General features: G+C 42.2%; 1 protein-coding gene across 36 annotated transcripts in view; it reads right to left on the minus strand.

The window, feature by feature from the left end:
* The window catches only part of Ank2 (ankyrin 2, brain), a 578,741-nt gene that overhangs the window by 323,134 nt on the left and 240,849 nt on the right, over positions 1-14,758 (minus strand). For 32 of the 36 annotated variants that reach the window (XM_030252367.1, XM_006500886.3, XM_030252362.1 and 29 more), the window contains one exon: positions 3,394-3,492. The exons of the other annotated variants lie outside the window; for them this stretch is intronic. In XM_030252367.1, the coding sequence (XP_030108227.1) occupies positions 3,394-3,492 (99 nt within the window). Of the gene's footprint in view, positions 1-3,393; positions 3,493-14,758 lie in introns of those variants that run through there. 36 annotated transcript variants of the gene reach the window in all.

Here is a 14,758-nt window from a genome sequence, read left to right on the forward strand (position 1 = left end):
AAGTATTTTTCAAGTAAATGGATCTCTTGAGTCATAAGGAGAAAATAAGGATATTTCAGTCAAGTTTTCTACTATTGTCTTTGGCTTTTCTAGTACTTTTCACCCTTAAAGTCCACTAGAAATGTCTGTTTTCACAGACCCACTTTCCCTCTGTCTCTATATAGCAAAGACTAAGATTCATCTCATTACGAAATCTCTTTTTGTGCTTAAAAACATTCATTCTGGCTACTTTTCAACTTAAAGTTTTCTCCTTGGTCTACCCTAAATTTTCAAACCCGAATGCTTTCTTCTTTTTTTTAGAATACATATGCATGTGTTCCCAGATGTGTGTGTGTGTGTGTGTGTGTGTGTGTGTGTGTGTGTGTGTGTGTGTGTGTGTGGCTGAGTATCCCTTTCATTATGTGACTCCTGTCACTACTGTACAAAAGATGTGCTCCCTTTAGACTTTATTTAAATATGAAACACATAGTCTATTACCTGTTGTCTTTTGATGATATTTATAAATCATATGGTACTGTATACTTCTTTATTGCTATTTTATTTTAGATAATAAATAGTAAGTGTTAACTTTTCACGTGAAAAGCTGTGCCCTAGTAGCAGGTATTCCAGAAAGTAAGTCAGAATATACATTTAGACTCCAAATAGACTGATGAGAAGAATATGTGGAAAGTGTATGAGTCAAGTAGGAAGACACAAATGTGCAACTATTTCTCACTTGTAATTTGAGAACAATGAAATTATACTTCTATAATTCTTAGCCTATCCGGACATTCTAGACATTTGGGGGGGGGGCTTCCAGTCGGTCTGTCTATTTGTTTGTCTGTCTATCTGTTTTGGTTGTCCAGTTAAGCAAGTCATTCTATACCACTGAGGTTCAGAGACAATGGTATAGGAGAGTGGTGTGGTCAGACTTTGTCTGTGGCTTAGAAAGCTGCCCCAATCAATTAGAGTTCAGTGGACTTCAGACCAGCTCAACCCTGTGGTCTTTTAAACACCACAGGTCCACTAAAAAACTGAACAAGATTGGTGTGGACTCATTTGCAGTTTTGTTCAGATCAGTTCGGTGCTGGCCTGTTCTGCTATGTTTGAGACAAGGTCTCTCTAGGTAGCCCAAGTTTGCTTAGAATTCATTTCGTAGCCCATGTTAACTTTGAACTCAGTATCTTCCTGCTTCTTCCACCCAAGAGCTGGGGTCACAAGGATGCAGAACCAGTCTTAGCTTTGCAAAATACATCTCCAGCCCTCCTTCGAATCTCGAGCACAAGCAGTCATTCATTCTTCCTTGCTTTGCTGCATTCATGAAGCATGCCTAGTTCATTGCTTAAATACATATACTTAATAAATATAATATCTATAACTAATATATTCAATTAATGTACAACTCATGTAATAAATCATATATACTACTAATGTGTCAACTTCTTGTTCCTAGGTAGTAAATATCATGTTATAATCTCTCTCCATTTTATAGCTCCCAATGTCTATCACCATACTCAGTACCTTGTACAAAATAGGTGTTTACTACATGTGCCTGCTGGATAAATTCCAGCTAACAAATGTTCTACCTATTTGCCGAACTTGTTATGCCCTGACTGGCTTCTGTTATGATAGTCATTTGCCTACTGGCAGAGTATTTTGTATTCCTCTAGCATGACCTTTATCTCATTCTATTGCAATTGCTGGATTGCCTTGTGCCCTGCTAGGTTTAAGCAAACTACTGGCCATTAACAGGGAGAAAGAATATCCATAGAAAGAGCTAAATAAATATATGTTGAATAGGTGTCCATCAGTCACTTATTTTAATAACACTGATAGCACAGAAGAACAACTGACATGAGCAAATGGATGAGTCAGGGAACACACATCATACAGTTTCAAGGTCTTGTTATGTTTAACTTCAACCAAGTGTGGACGCCATACATGATAATGCAATTCTTATATGGAAACAAAGATATCAATTATTTCATCCATGTCTCCATTTCCAAGTGGTCCTCTAATCTAATTCCCCTATGAGATGTAGGTTTCTGTGTCTTTTTAAGGAAATTCCGACAGAAAGACTTCTATTCATTTTCTATACATATTTCAACAGGTACTCAATGTAATTTTCCAGTGACTGCAGACTTAGAGGAATTTCTAAGTTCTCTAAAGTAGAATGCTTCATACCATTCTATAGAGATGAAAGAAAACAGCTGTCAGACCCTGGGGAAATGAGCCCTTCTTTAGCTCTGAGAAACCTGATATAATTTTGGAGTCCCAGAGGCAGGAGCCTGCTGTTTTGCAGTGATAATGGTAGCCCTAAGAAGGGGACAGGCACCGGCGAGTTAAACAGAAGGGCATGCAAATAGAGATCAAGTTCCGAACAATCAGCAAAAACCACAGTCTGTGGGCAGAGACTGACCGCGCAGTCTCTTTGGAGTGTAAGCCACCTTTAAGGGAGGTCCACAGCCCTGAAGACACCGTTACAAAGGAGAGTGACTTTCAAATGCAGGCATCATATTTTCCACTAACTGCTGAGTTAGTGATGGAACTGAACTCCAAGCACTCGCAGATAAGACCTCATAACTTTATTAATTACCCCACAAAGAAGCTCCCAAGAAATGCTGTTCTTCAGCTATTCCAACCACAGAAGGCTTCACATACGTCACCAGCTACTCAAGTCAAAAGCAAAGAATCCACTTACTTTCCAAGGAAGCAGTGACCCCAAGGATGTCACATCACCACCCAACGTCAAGCAAGTCCAGATGCTCCCCATATCCAGCACGCCGTCCCTTTCCCTCCTTAAAACAGATGGGCTTCCTCCCAGCTCACCCTTGCTTTCTCTGCTTCCTGTGCAAGGTCTTGGGAAAGTAGCCTAGCTCTGAGATTTCTACATTCTCACCTCTAACTCATCTTCTCCAGTCTGGCTGTATTCCAACCATAGCAAAGAGCCACCCTGTCCAAGGTTTCCAAAAACCAATATTCAGCTAAGTCAAACCATGTCTTCCCTGAACTAACCTCTTCCCTTCAGAAAGCCATTCAGCACGGCCCAGTTTAGGAATAGCATCTTCTCCCTGGTTCTTCATCATCCCACATTTCCAGACAGAAGCCCATCCTCCGTGGCTGTTTCCTGTTGCATGCAGCTAAGTTGTTACTAACCTGACATACTCTTTTCACAGCTTAGCACTTTAGCCTCTCTTACAAATAGCCATCCTCATATTCTCTCTATCCACTGAAACCCTATTGTAGCTGAATATTTCCTGCAGTAGGTCAATCCAAAGTTTTGATGTGGTTAAAAAAATGTCTAATTATCAATTGACAATCTACAGTAACAAAAGAGGGGAATTTACACATGGCTCCAGCTATCGGGGAACTTCAAACCATAGCTCCCCAGCAAGTGAAGGGTCTTTAACTGACCTGGTCATCGGGATGCACACCATTGGGGTCCTTGCGTTGGATGCAGCTTGATTGTGTGACTTCATTGCATGTAGTTTGGCTCTCACACTTGTTTTGGCTCTGTTAGAATTTACATTAAAAATGAGATTTTATTTCAAATGTTTTATTACTTACTTCTAAAGATTTAGTCCAGGTGATAAGTGCTACAGTGTACTACAGAGGTATAGTAGCCTCTTTAGATGGGGTATTTTGCCTCCATACCAGGTCCCTGATGCCAATGGCCATTCGTCCCCGCATTCAAGCTGTTGGGTTGTTTTTAGTTCTGTTTTTGTTTTCTTACAACAGCATTAACAAGCAGAGGCACTCTATCAAATATACCAGTCCAAAATAACAAAGAATGCAAGTGATTCTTCTAACTCCAAGGGAGCTTCGCTCATTTACTTTTTAAAGCTTACATTCTAGGAAATTAGCACATTCCAAGGTGCATTCATCTGTATTTGTTATGTGATATCCTCCTTAAAGCCACAGAGCTATCAGGAGGGCCCTCTGAGCCCCCACAGTAGTTAAAGCATCCATACCTCTACAACTCCACATACTGCAAAAGCTGCTCTCTTTCTTCTCTTCCTTTTCTTTTTTTGGATATGTGTATATTTTGGGCTTGGGGGAGTCTTTCTATGTACTCCAGATTGGCCTAGAATTCATTATGTAGCCAGGCTGGCCTCCAACTCACAATTCCCCTGCCTCTTTCTCCCAGCTACTGCAATTACAGATAAGCCACCATGTCTGGCTAAATGCTGCTCTTCTACCAAACAGTTCCTGATATGAGAGGAGGACCCCTTCCCTCCAACCCTTGGATCTCCATAGCAATTTATAATTACAAGTTTCATGGAGAAAACCAAAGGTACTCACAACTATTCACCAGAAGCCAAGAAACGTAATGTAGAAAGCTAACCACTGCTGCAGAGGGCGTGGTTGCATTCCCTTTGAAAGACTGAAGACGTGATTGAAGAGAAACCTTAGAAAGCATCACAGAGATTAATTTCCAACAAGGTTTCAAATAGAAGAATGTTATGTGCATAGGCACAAAGAGTAGACACAGTTGCTTATCAGGAAAGAGAAGGGTGTGTGGCTGGTGTAGTAAAACAGTCGGGAGGTAAGGGTATTCGAGGAGGTGGAATGGTGCTTTAGCACTGCAATCCCCTCTGCCTGGAGGTGACACTGGTGGGTCAGAAATTCAAGGTCATCCTCAGCTACACAGCAAGTGTTAGGTTAACCTGGGCTACATGAGTCTCTGTCTAAAACAAAGGAACAAACAAAAAGGACAAAACAAATCAGTGGCCAGGAAGAGCCCCAAAGTCCACATGTGCAGCCCTTCCTCTCAGGAGGATTCTTACAGCTGTGACAGGAGGGGGGGGGGACAGTGGGCAGAGGTAGCCACTTTGTCTCCTTGCTGGGAAAAAGGAAAGAAATGGAAGGGGAAAGAAAGGTGATTAAAGTAACAGCCAAAGATTAGTTCTCGCTGTGATTAAGATAAATCAAAGCAAAGAGCACAGGAAAGATCAATAAAGCAACTACTTTGCGAAAGGATTATGAATTTAAGAATTAGGGCAAAAAGACTATCTAAAGAATTATGGATTTTATATGATGATAGTAAAAACAAACCCTGTTGTATGCTCTAGAAATGGTATCTAAATCAAATACAATAGATTTCAAATTCTCCTCAAACAGGTCATTTTAATGTTAGCATAGATTTCTTTTAGTTCAAAGCGTTTACACACACACACACACACTTTTGAAAAAGATAAGTATCTATGATACTTAAAGAAAGCATCCCCCAGATTTTTTCAGCATTATCACAAGACCTGAGATCGTGTGGCTAACAAGCATTTAGAACAAATAACAAATTATTCTGTCTTCTAGCCCCTGGATGCTATTTGCAATGCTGGGCAGCAAAGCTGCATCTAAATTTGCATAACATGATTGAAGTCTGTATTGATTACTTTACTGTTGCTGTGATAAAATACCACGGCCAAGGCAACTTGTGGAAGAAAGATTTTATTTTGGCTTACAGTTCAGAGGGTGAGCCCTGGGTGCCAAGGAGTAGAGGAGGAAGCATAGAGCAGGTGCCGAGAGCAGAAAGCTGAGTGTGAACTGGAAATGGCGCCAGTCTAGGAACTCTCAAAATCCGCCTCTAGTGGGCATAATTCTCCAGCAACCAAAACTTCCAAATAACCTCCCGAAACATCAGCACCACCTGGGGACCAAGTGTCCAAATGCATGAGTCTCTGGGAGACATTCCTCATTAAAGCAACACGGACTCTTTTAAGAAGCAAGCTATGAGATCCTTTAAAGACATGGGAGGAGAGGTTGTCCTTACTCAGTTCAGGCTTATCAGGCGGACCATGAGCCACATGGCCATTGCTCAGCTACAGAAACAGCAACAATAGTTTGCTTATGGGAACTAAGTCCTGGAGCCTTGGGGTTTTCGTCCTCTTGGTGTTTTGTTTGTTTTTGTAGATCAAGGAAATTTTTAATGTCCTATGGAGCTTCTTCTCTATGGGGCACGTTAGACTATTTTAGTGAGGGAAATCTAGTATCCCCAAATTGAAGAAGGTGCTTCACTGTGTCTATGAGAGAGCATCTATCGTGTTAATCATTTTTAATAAGAGAAGGCCTGCTTAACAACACTGCTTAACTAACTCCTGTCTTTGCAATGGAGGAGGATGCCGTGCTGGTAAATGTACCTCTGGATGTTTTGAGGAGTCACTCTGAGGTAATGAACTAGAACATGTGTGACTTCAATACAATGGGAGATTCGAACTAAACTTGATGTAAAAACAAATCAAAATAACAACAACAAAAAAACCAGACTTCAGTTCCATGGAAAAGGGGGGGCTTCATCTGCTTCCTTAACTCTCCAGTCCCAAATTCCTCCTCATGAACGCAGTTCATTGAACTTTCCTGATTGCTTCTGACAAGCAGCCAGAGTGCCAGAAACGGATGCAGGAGCTTGAGCTGCAGCAATGAACAAAGACGCTTTCATTGTTATGTCTGGCATTTGCAGGGTCGCAGAGACAGGAACCTCAGTTAAAGATGAGAAGGTGGAATATGGCTGCTGGTGATACCATACCACAAGATGAGGTGACAGAGTGACGTGGAGGCCATGCTATCCCAGATGCAATGCTCAGACTCACACCTGAGAAGTTGTATTCAGGGACCTAAAAGGAGTTGAGTCAACCACCAGCATATCTGTAGAGAGTGTCTAGGCAGAGGAGAGTGTTCTACATATGTAGAAGAGATTTGTATGTCAAGGCTTTTCTATGGTACTGTGCATATGTGTAAGGCCCTTGATCACCATCCAGGAGGCTTAGGAAAATCGGCTGAAGTGTGGCACACTGACAGTGACCTTAACCAACATAGCTCGAGTTGCCTATGCAGGGCCACCCTTGCTAGATAAGATTGTGTTTATGGAGCTCATAACTTGAGACAGGGACTTCAGGTTTAAGCATTAAATAAAAGCAGTGAGATTTAAGATCTGGCCTGATTTCTTCATGATGACATATTAGTATTCTGTTTATGTTTATGAAATTGCTAGTTCCTCTCTCTTCCTTTCTGGTCATATTCTAAATATTTTTTAATATTAGATATTATGATTATTTGAATTAACAATGGCATTCACGGACTTCTTGTTTGCATATATATAGTCCTCAGTTGACTAACTATTTGGAAAGGATTAGGAGGTGTGGGCTTGTTGAAGAAGGGACTGTGTGTCACTAGGAGTGAGCTTTGAGGTTTCAAAAGACCACACCAGGCCTAATGTATGTCGGTCTGTCTCTGTCTCTCTGTCTCTTCCTCTGTGTGTGTGTGTGTGTGTGTGTGTGTGTGTGTGTGTGTGTGTGTGTGTGTATGTCTGTCTCTATCTCCCACCACCACTACCCTCGCCTGCTGACTGTGGATCAGAATGTGAAGCTCTCAGCGACTGATACAGGGCCATTTCTTTCTTCTTCCTGCCATAGTGATCATGAACTAACCCTCCAAAACTTTAAGTAAACCCCTAATTCGATGCTTTCTTTTATAAAAGTTGCCTTGACCCTAGAGCAATAGAACAGTATTGTCTCTTCAGAGCAATAGAACCGTAACTTAAGACAGACATTCCTAGAAACACAGGTATATACTTTGAAAACTTCAATCCTAACATTTGCTACTTATATTAAAGTTAAATGAACAGGAGAAGCCGATCCTCTCACTGTAGTGCCATAGCATTGATTAGGATAGTCTCTAGGCCTGCAGCAACATGCTCCCACAGATGGAAAAGTACCACAATGGGATCCTGCCTACATTCTCAGGAGTCAGTCCTGCATCCGTCAGCCAAAAGAAAGTGATATGATGTCTCCCCAAAATAGGCATGATTTCTATTACACCAAATCTACTCTCTAGTACCTCAAGGTTAAGTGAATTAGAGTGTCAGCCAGAACGACTGGTGAGGTTGCAACTTTATCTTGAGTTTTAAATTTCTCTATTATAGTTCACTCCAAAGAACAAAACATGCCCTAAATTTCTATATCCACTCATGGCTAGCTTCAGGCAAGGCCAGATGTCTGCAGGAGCTGACCCAGACTGCAGCCCCACTACCAGTGAGGCACTGTATCTATGCTCTGGGTGAGGGTGGCCATACTGCATAGTGAAGCCTTGGAACTATGATTCCTAACAAGTAGAAAGTACTATTTTCATGGCGCTATCATACATAGCAAAAAATTTACAGACTAATAATGGCAAACAACAGTCTTTAAGAGAAATAGTTAATTGGGGGGGGGGGCAGGGTGGTTTGAGACAGGGTTTCTCTGTGTAGCCCTGGCTGTACTGGAACTCACTCTGTAGACCAGGCTAGCCTCAAAGGAGAAATAATTCTTTAGCTCTTCATTTGCAATCTGGTAAGACATACTTTTCAAAAATGGCAGAAACTATGTTGCAAAATTTGGAAAAACTACAAATTTATAAACATGTTTGTATTTTTTTAAAAAAATACATGACCAATAACACTGTGCTGATAAACTGATAATTTTATCCTATTTTCCTTTCTCAGGAAAGAAAGCACACACACACACACACACACACACTTGTAGAAACAACAATAGCCACCAAAGAATTAATTAATGCATAATAAAAGGTCTCACTCACTGAATTACAAATATTTATGTATATTTCATGAAGTGCCACCCTTGTACAACCTCAGACTGTATTAGTTATGATGGTCTGGAGCACAGTTGATGTCTTGAGCTAATGACTTTGCACAAAAGGAGATTGGAAGGCATGCAGAATGGTCCTCCTGGCCTCTTGTCAGTATCCTGTCTCTTACCCCAAAAAAACACATGACAAAACTAGATTTCCTCTTCTCTAAAAGCCAGAACTACTTAATGCAAGCTGTAGGTTCTAGGACAGTCCTTTCTGGATTCCTGGAGATCTATTCTAGGGAGTCTACAGAGAGGAGGGGATGCTATGTAAGGGAGGTCACAGAGCATCTGACACCCAGGCCCTGTGGGCTTCCCATCTCTGTCATAGACTCTATTCATCTCATCTTTATAGAGTTCACCATTGCCTTTGGAACCTAATCACATGAGTAAGCAGCTCTTCCCAGCCCTTGGGTCTTAATTTCTGAAAGCCCCACAACATATAAAATGCATACTAAGTAAACTTGTTACCCTGGTCCCTTGTTATTGTTACAGGATATCATCTGTGATTGGGGGGAGGGGGAGGGTGTTGTCATCTCTCTAACAGCAAAGTGATTTTTCTGAGTTGATTTTTCTGATATCTGTAAAAACTAACACACACAAAAAAGAGCTAGGGGTATAACTCAATGGCAGTGTTTCACCTGGTGTGTGTGTGTGTGTGTGTGTGTGTGTGTGTGTGTGTGTGTGCATGTGCACACCTTGCTTTCTATTGTAGCATGGCGTCTTAGTGTTCTATTACTAGGAAGAGACACCATGACCATGGCAACCCTTACAAAAAGAAAACATTGAATTGCCTTGCTTACAGTTTCAGAGGTTTATAGTCTACTATCCTCATGGTGGTATGCATGACTGCAAGCAGGAAGACATGGTAACTGAGAGTTCTACATCCAGATCTGAAAGCAGCCAAGAGAGAGAGAGAGAGCCACTGGACTGGCTTGGGATTTGGAAACCTCAAAGCCCATACCCAGTGACACACTCCTCCAACAAGACCACACCTCCTCCAACAAGGCCACACCTCCTCCAACAAGACCACACCTCCTCCAACAAGACCACACCTCCTCCAACAAGGCCATACCTCCCAATCCTTTTCAAGTAGCACCATTCCCTAATGACCAAGCATTCAAATATGATCCTGTGGGGGTCATTTTTATTCAACCACCACACATGGTATATATGAAGAAGAAAATTGAGCCTGATATAAAGTCTAAGTAAAAACTGGAAAGGCATTTGTGCCTCTCCCCCTGAGGTACCCAACACTTGCATTTCCCCTACATCTTTGCCATGACATGCTATTGGTTTGTCTAGTAGTGAGAAGTAGCCCTGTGGCCCGTACTTGCTAGGCAAACACTAACTGCCATCTATATCCCCAAAACCTCCTTCTACTGTTTTGTATTTAGAGACAGCATCTCACTCAGCTAAGACCTTGAACTCTTCATCCCCCTGACTCAGTCTTCCTAGTAGCTGAAAGTCTGCATCACCAGAATAGCTGCCAAGAATATGCTTTTACAACCAAAAGCTATCACAGGGACTCAGGATAGTATCCCCTATTATAAGTAAGAAGATATTTCAGAGTAGGTATAAGTCTCTCAAAGTTAGTTTTATGTTTCTTTTTACATATGTTTTTATCCAGGCATGGTGACACTAATCTATAATGCTAGCATACTAGTCATCAGGAGTCGGGGGGGGGGGGTGAATGAGGAGCTGAAGGTCATCTTCAGCAACATTGTGAGTTCAAGGCTAATCTAGACTGCATGACACCCTGTCTGGAATAGGACAGGTGGAGAAAGAAATGAGGCATAAAGATGCACATAGTGTGGTATCTGATACACTTGTCACAGAGAGAGACAGAGAGACAGAGAGACAGAGAGACAGAGAGAGACAGACAGAGAGACAGAGACAGAGGCAGAGAGAGACAGAGAGAGACAGAGACCGAGAGAGAAACACAGATGATTTCTCTATCATGGTTGTCCTGGAATTCATTCTGCAGACTAGACTGGCCTCAAACTCAGAGATCTGCCTGCTTCTGCCTCCCGAGTACAGAGATTAAGGATGGCCGCCTGGCTACCAGTTGTCACTTAATGGAGATTAGAATCAAGACTTAGTAATCCTTGCGGGTTCCACAATCTACTAGCCTTGCACCTCTCCTGGAAAAAAAACTTTTGGTCCTTTGACCTCATCCATGGGTCTCTTTGTTCTGAAAAGTCCTTGGCTTCCATAAGTACATCAGAGAAACGGTTTTCAAAGCCATGTCGTCTTGGAATGGGAATAGAAACTGAGCTGATGTCTACAAGAGTCAGTCACTAGAGTAAGCAGTCAGTCACATGGAGGCAGCTGGTCTCAGCAGGGCAGCTGGACAAGCTGTTAACTATAACCTGCCATCATTTCAGGGAGTATTGAGTCCAGTCAACCTGAATTCTAGGGGTGGCCTAGTAATTTGTGAATTATTTGGTTAAAGAAGAAAAGAGGGAAACTAACTTCCAAAGAGTTACCAGATTTGATGCCCATATTACCAAGAAGTTTTGGGGGGGGAGGCCTTCCGTTGAGAAATCAAGAGGCGTTTTGCAAGGTACATCTGGTCTCCATGTTAGCCCAAGAACTAATCAGCCACAGTTCTGGGAGCTACTGGATCCCATGATGAATCTGTACCGGGTGTAAGTGCACAGGGAGACAGCTTTCCCATTGGGAATTATCTTGGGAGAACGACTTCAAGTATTTTGTGCTAGAACATTTTTTAATTATAGCTTTAAAGAACAAAAGAATCAGAAAGCAGAAGCTAGAGACACTTGGCAGACCAGAGACTAAACTTTCTTACAGTGTTTCCCCTCCTCTGACAAATAATTCATAGCTTATTGAAACCATTTCACTAGTTTCTCTCAAGAGCCCCATGAGGTAAGCAAGCGACAACCCCAGGATAGAGTTGGACTGAAAGCCACAAACACCTGTTCTTCTCCTGGGACACTGATGTCTTTTACAGTTACTTCCAAAACTGTCACCTGGTGACTATGTAGACGATTATACCATGTGTGGCTGCGTTATTTTTCTTGTCCTTCTTAGGACTTATCGTTGCACTATACAATGTATTTTAAATCATTTCTGTTGGTTCCTATTCCCTAACGTTACAGAAAGCCATAAGGACAGGAAATTCTGTCTGTGTGGTTCAAGCTATACCTCTGGTGTACAAGGCACTCGGTGGGTACCTTTTAAATGAACAGGGTCCAATTCTTCTCAGCACGTGTTTCCTACACTGTAAGATATAATCGCTCCTCTCACTTAAGGTGGGAGAGTTTTGAGCAACTGAGGCTCAAGAAGCCCCAAGAACAAGGTCCAGCCTGTAGCTCCAGGCATGCAGCTAGTGGGTCATCAATACCACCATTGCCCCATCTGCCACATGAAAGCAAGAAAAGTTAACTAAAATCACTCAAATGTTTGGTAAGAGCTGGCCAGCATCTAGTCAGACTTGGATTCTGGTAGTACTTAATTAATGATACATTGGGTGTTGTGTATCGGGGGTTTGCCTCAAGGTGGTTAAGTAGCTGAAGATGAACTTGAACTCCTGACCTTCCTGCTTTGTTCAGCTCTGTGTTCACTAGGCCAGCCCACAGCACTGGAGCCAGATCTTTAACCCCATCCTAGTACACTTTGAAACAAAGACTATTTGATAGCAGGTCTCATTCGGCACACCAACCATTTACAGAGTGTTTTAGAACAAAACATAAAAATAGCTACCACAGATCCAGTGCTTACCAAAGACCAAACACTGTTCCCCCCATAAATCTTTTTGTTACAATGTATTAATGACGCCATGAAGTCAGTTCCATTGTTCATATGCCATTGATAAAAATCTGAGTTATAAACTGGGCGTGGTGGCGCACGCCTTTAATCCCAGCACTTGGGAGGCAGAGGCAGGCGGATTTCTGAGTTCGAGGCCAGCCTGGTCTACAAAGTGAGTTCCAGGACAGCCAGGGCTATATAGAGAAACCCTGTCTCAAAAAACCAAACCAAAAAAAAAAAAAAAAAAAAAAAAAAAAATCTATTGGCCAAGGTTAGAGCAGAGACTCTTAAACCCCCAGAGTCCTTAAGTGGCTTAGCCACTCCCAACTTGCTATGCCCAAATTTTTTCCACATGGCATTGCTGTCTATCTTCTCCTCTGAAGAGATGCTGGAAACGGTACCTTCACCCTGTTTGACTCTGGAGGGCTCTGGTTCCGTGTTTGTGGGATAGCAGATTAAACCATGTGCTATCAGAAAGCCGGGAAACCACTCACACTGCGTTCCCAGCTGAAGGATTGGAAGCTGCCCAGGGGAAGAAATGCTGTTCCACGCTGAACTGCTCCTGTGTACAAAAGACTCTTTTCACCCGGGCTTAGGGAGGTGAAACAATGCCCTCTGCTCTCCTTACTCGCAGCCTCTCGCATTCCAAGCATTCAGCAGAAACAGCTGCTCTGTCCTGGGCGGGGCGCAGGCACCAGGCCCCACTGCATTCCTGAGAAAACGCCGCCTGCGCTGTAAAGTATTGGCCTGGAGCTCCACCTCCAATAAAAACTTGCAAAATCCAGGGGGGGGGGAGAAGGAAGAGCAATCTCTAATTTCCCCGTACAGCATCCGGGTTTTGAATCCCTGCTCGGCAAGTGGACTTTTCCCCATTCTCCCCACTCCTCAAAGAAATCCACTAAGATTCTTGCTTGTTCTGAAGGAACATAGTTCAGATGAATTTAGCCATCAGAGCTCCTCTCAGCGCTGACCAGATGGCTCCGCACTAGCTGCACGCGCCTGGTGACCTGAGTTGGATCTCCACATCCCATGTAAAAGATAGAACGAGAGAAAAGACGACACAAGTTGTCCTCTGACCTCTATATATGCACAGGCAGTCACACGAGCATATGCACACACACACACAAACACACACACACACACACACACACACACACACGCGCGCGCGCGCGCGCGCACGCACGCAGGGAGGGAGGGAGGGAGGGAGAGAGAGAGAGAGAGAGAGAGAGAGAGATCAACTAAACTCCCAGTGCTGAAAAAAAATTAAATTAAAACGAAATAATTTAAGAACTACCAAAAATGTATGATCTTCTTTGACTCAAGCTAATTAAAATATATTAACAAAAAAGTACAAAATGGGCGAGTAGAGTTGCGAGGATTTAGGAGAAGAAAGTACTTCGTATAACAGTCAGATAAAAACATTATTTTACGTTATAAAATGCTAAAAATAGGATGTGTCTTAATATGGGATTCAAAGACATTCAAAGCTATTTCGGTGCCACCTGTGTCATTCCAAACACCAAATCCTACGCCCATTTCTGAACCTCAAGGCTAGTGCCCTTTCTTTCCCTTGCAGGGCAGCATCTGATGGGTGTCAGTACATGGACCCCAGCGTAAGGAATGCCGCAGGAGTCTACGACTAGTCAGGGGCAGACCCATCAACACACCCATTTAGGCATAGTTACAAATGCTCGCTAGAAATATAGAATCACAAACATAAACTAACGAGTTAAGCATGGGAATGCACATGCGCAATCCATGCATGTGCAAGTCAGAAGACAACTCGCAGGAGTTGATTCTCTCTTACAATGTTGGTCCTAGGGATCATATTCAAGTTGTTGGACTGGTGGGGGCCCTAGAGTGCTTTAGGTCCTATAACAAAAAACAAACAAACAAGCAAGCAAGCAAACAAAAAAAGGTATCTCTGTCGCTCTCTCTCAAACAAAAGGAAGATTCCGTGTGTCAGATCCTATCAGGCACTGACATCGTGTTGAATATCATTAAAACTTTTTCATACACAGATGGCCTTCTTATGCTCAAAATAACTGCTAATCTGTGTTCATAAATAGCTTACCTCCTAGTTCATTTTTATTCTTTCAAGCCAATTTTAAAAACTAATGTGAGAAAAAAAAAGAGAACTGACTATATTTGCACAACCATCAAACACAAGTTTATTCGCGCCTCCCCCCCCCACCCCGAGGTATTTTATGTGTTGCCTGATTTATTTATCTATGAAAGGTAAATGATACCATTTAGTGGGAAACATAAATAATACTATTTAACTGAATATATTATTTTTTGAAAAATTGATTTTTATATATATAGGCTAATTTTAAATGGAAAAAGGTATATTCCCAATTTTATTTTACATATGTAGGGATTATTTT

The sequence above is a fragment of the Mus musculus genome, chromosome 3 (genome assembly GCF_000001635.26).
Source record: "Mus musculus strain C57BL/6J chromosome 3, GRCm38.p6 C57BL/6J".
Classification (NCBI taxonomy): Eukaryota; Metazoa; Chordata; class Mammalia; order Rodentia; family Muridae; genus Mus; species Mus musculus.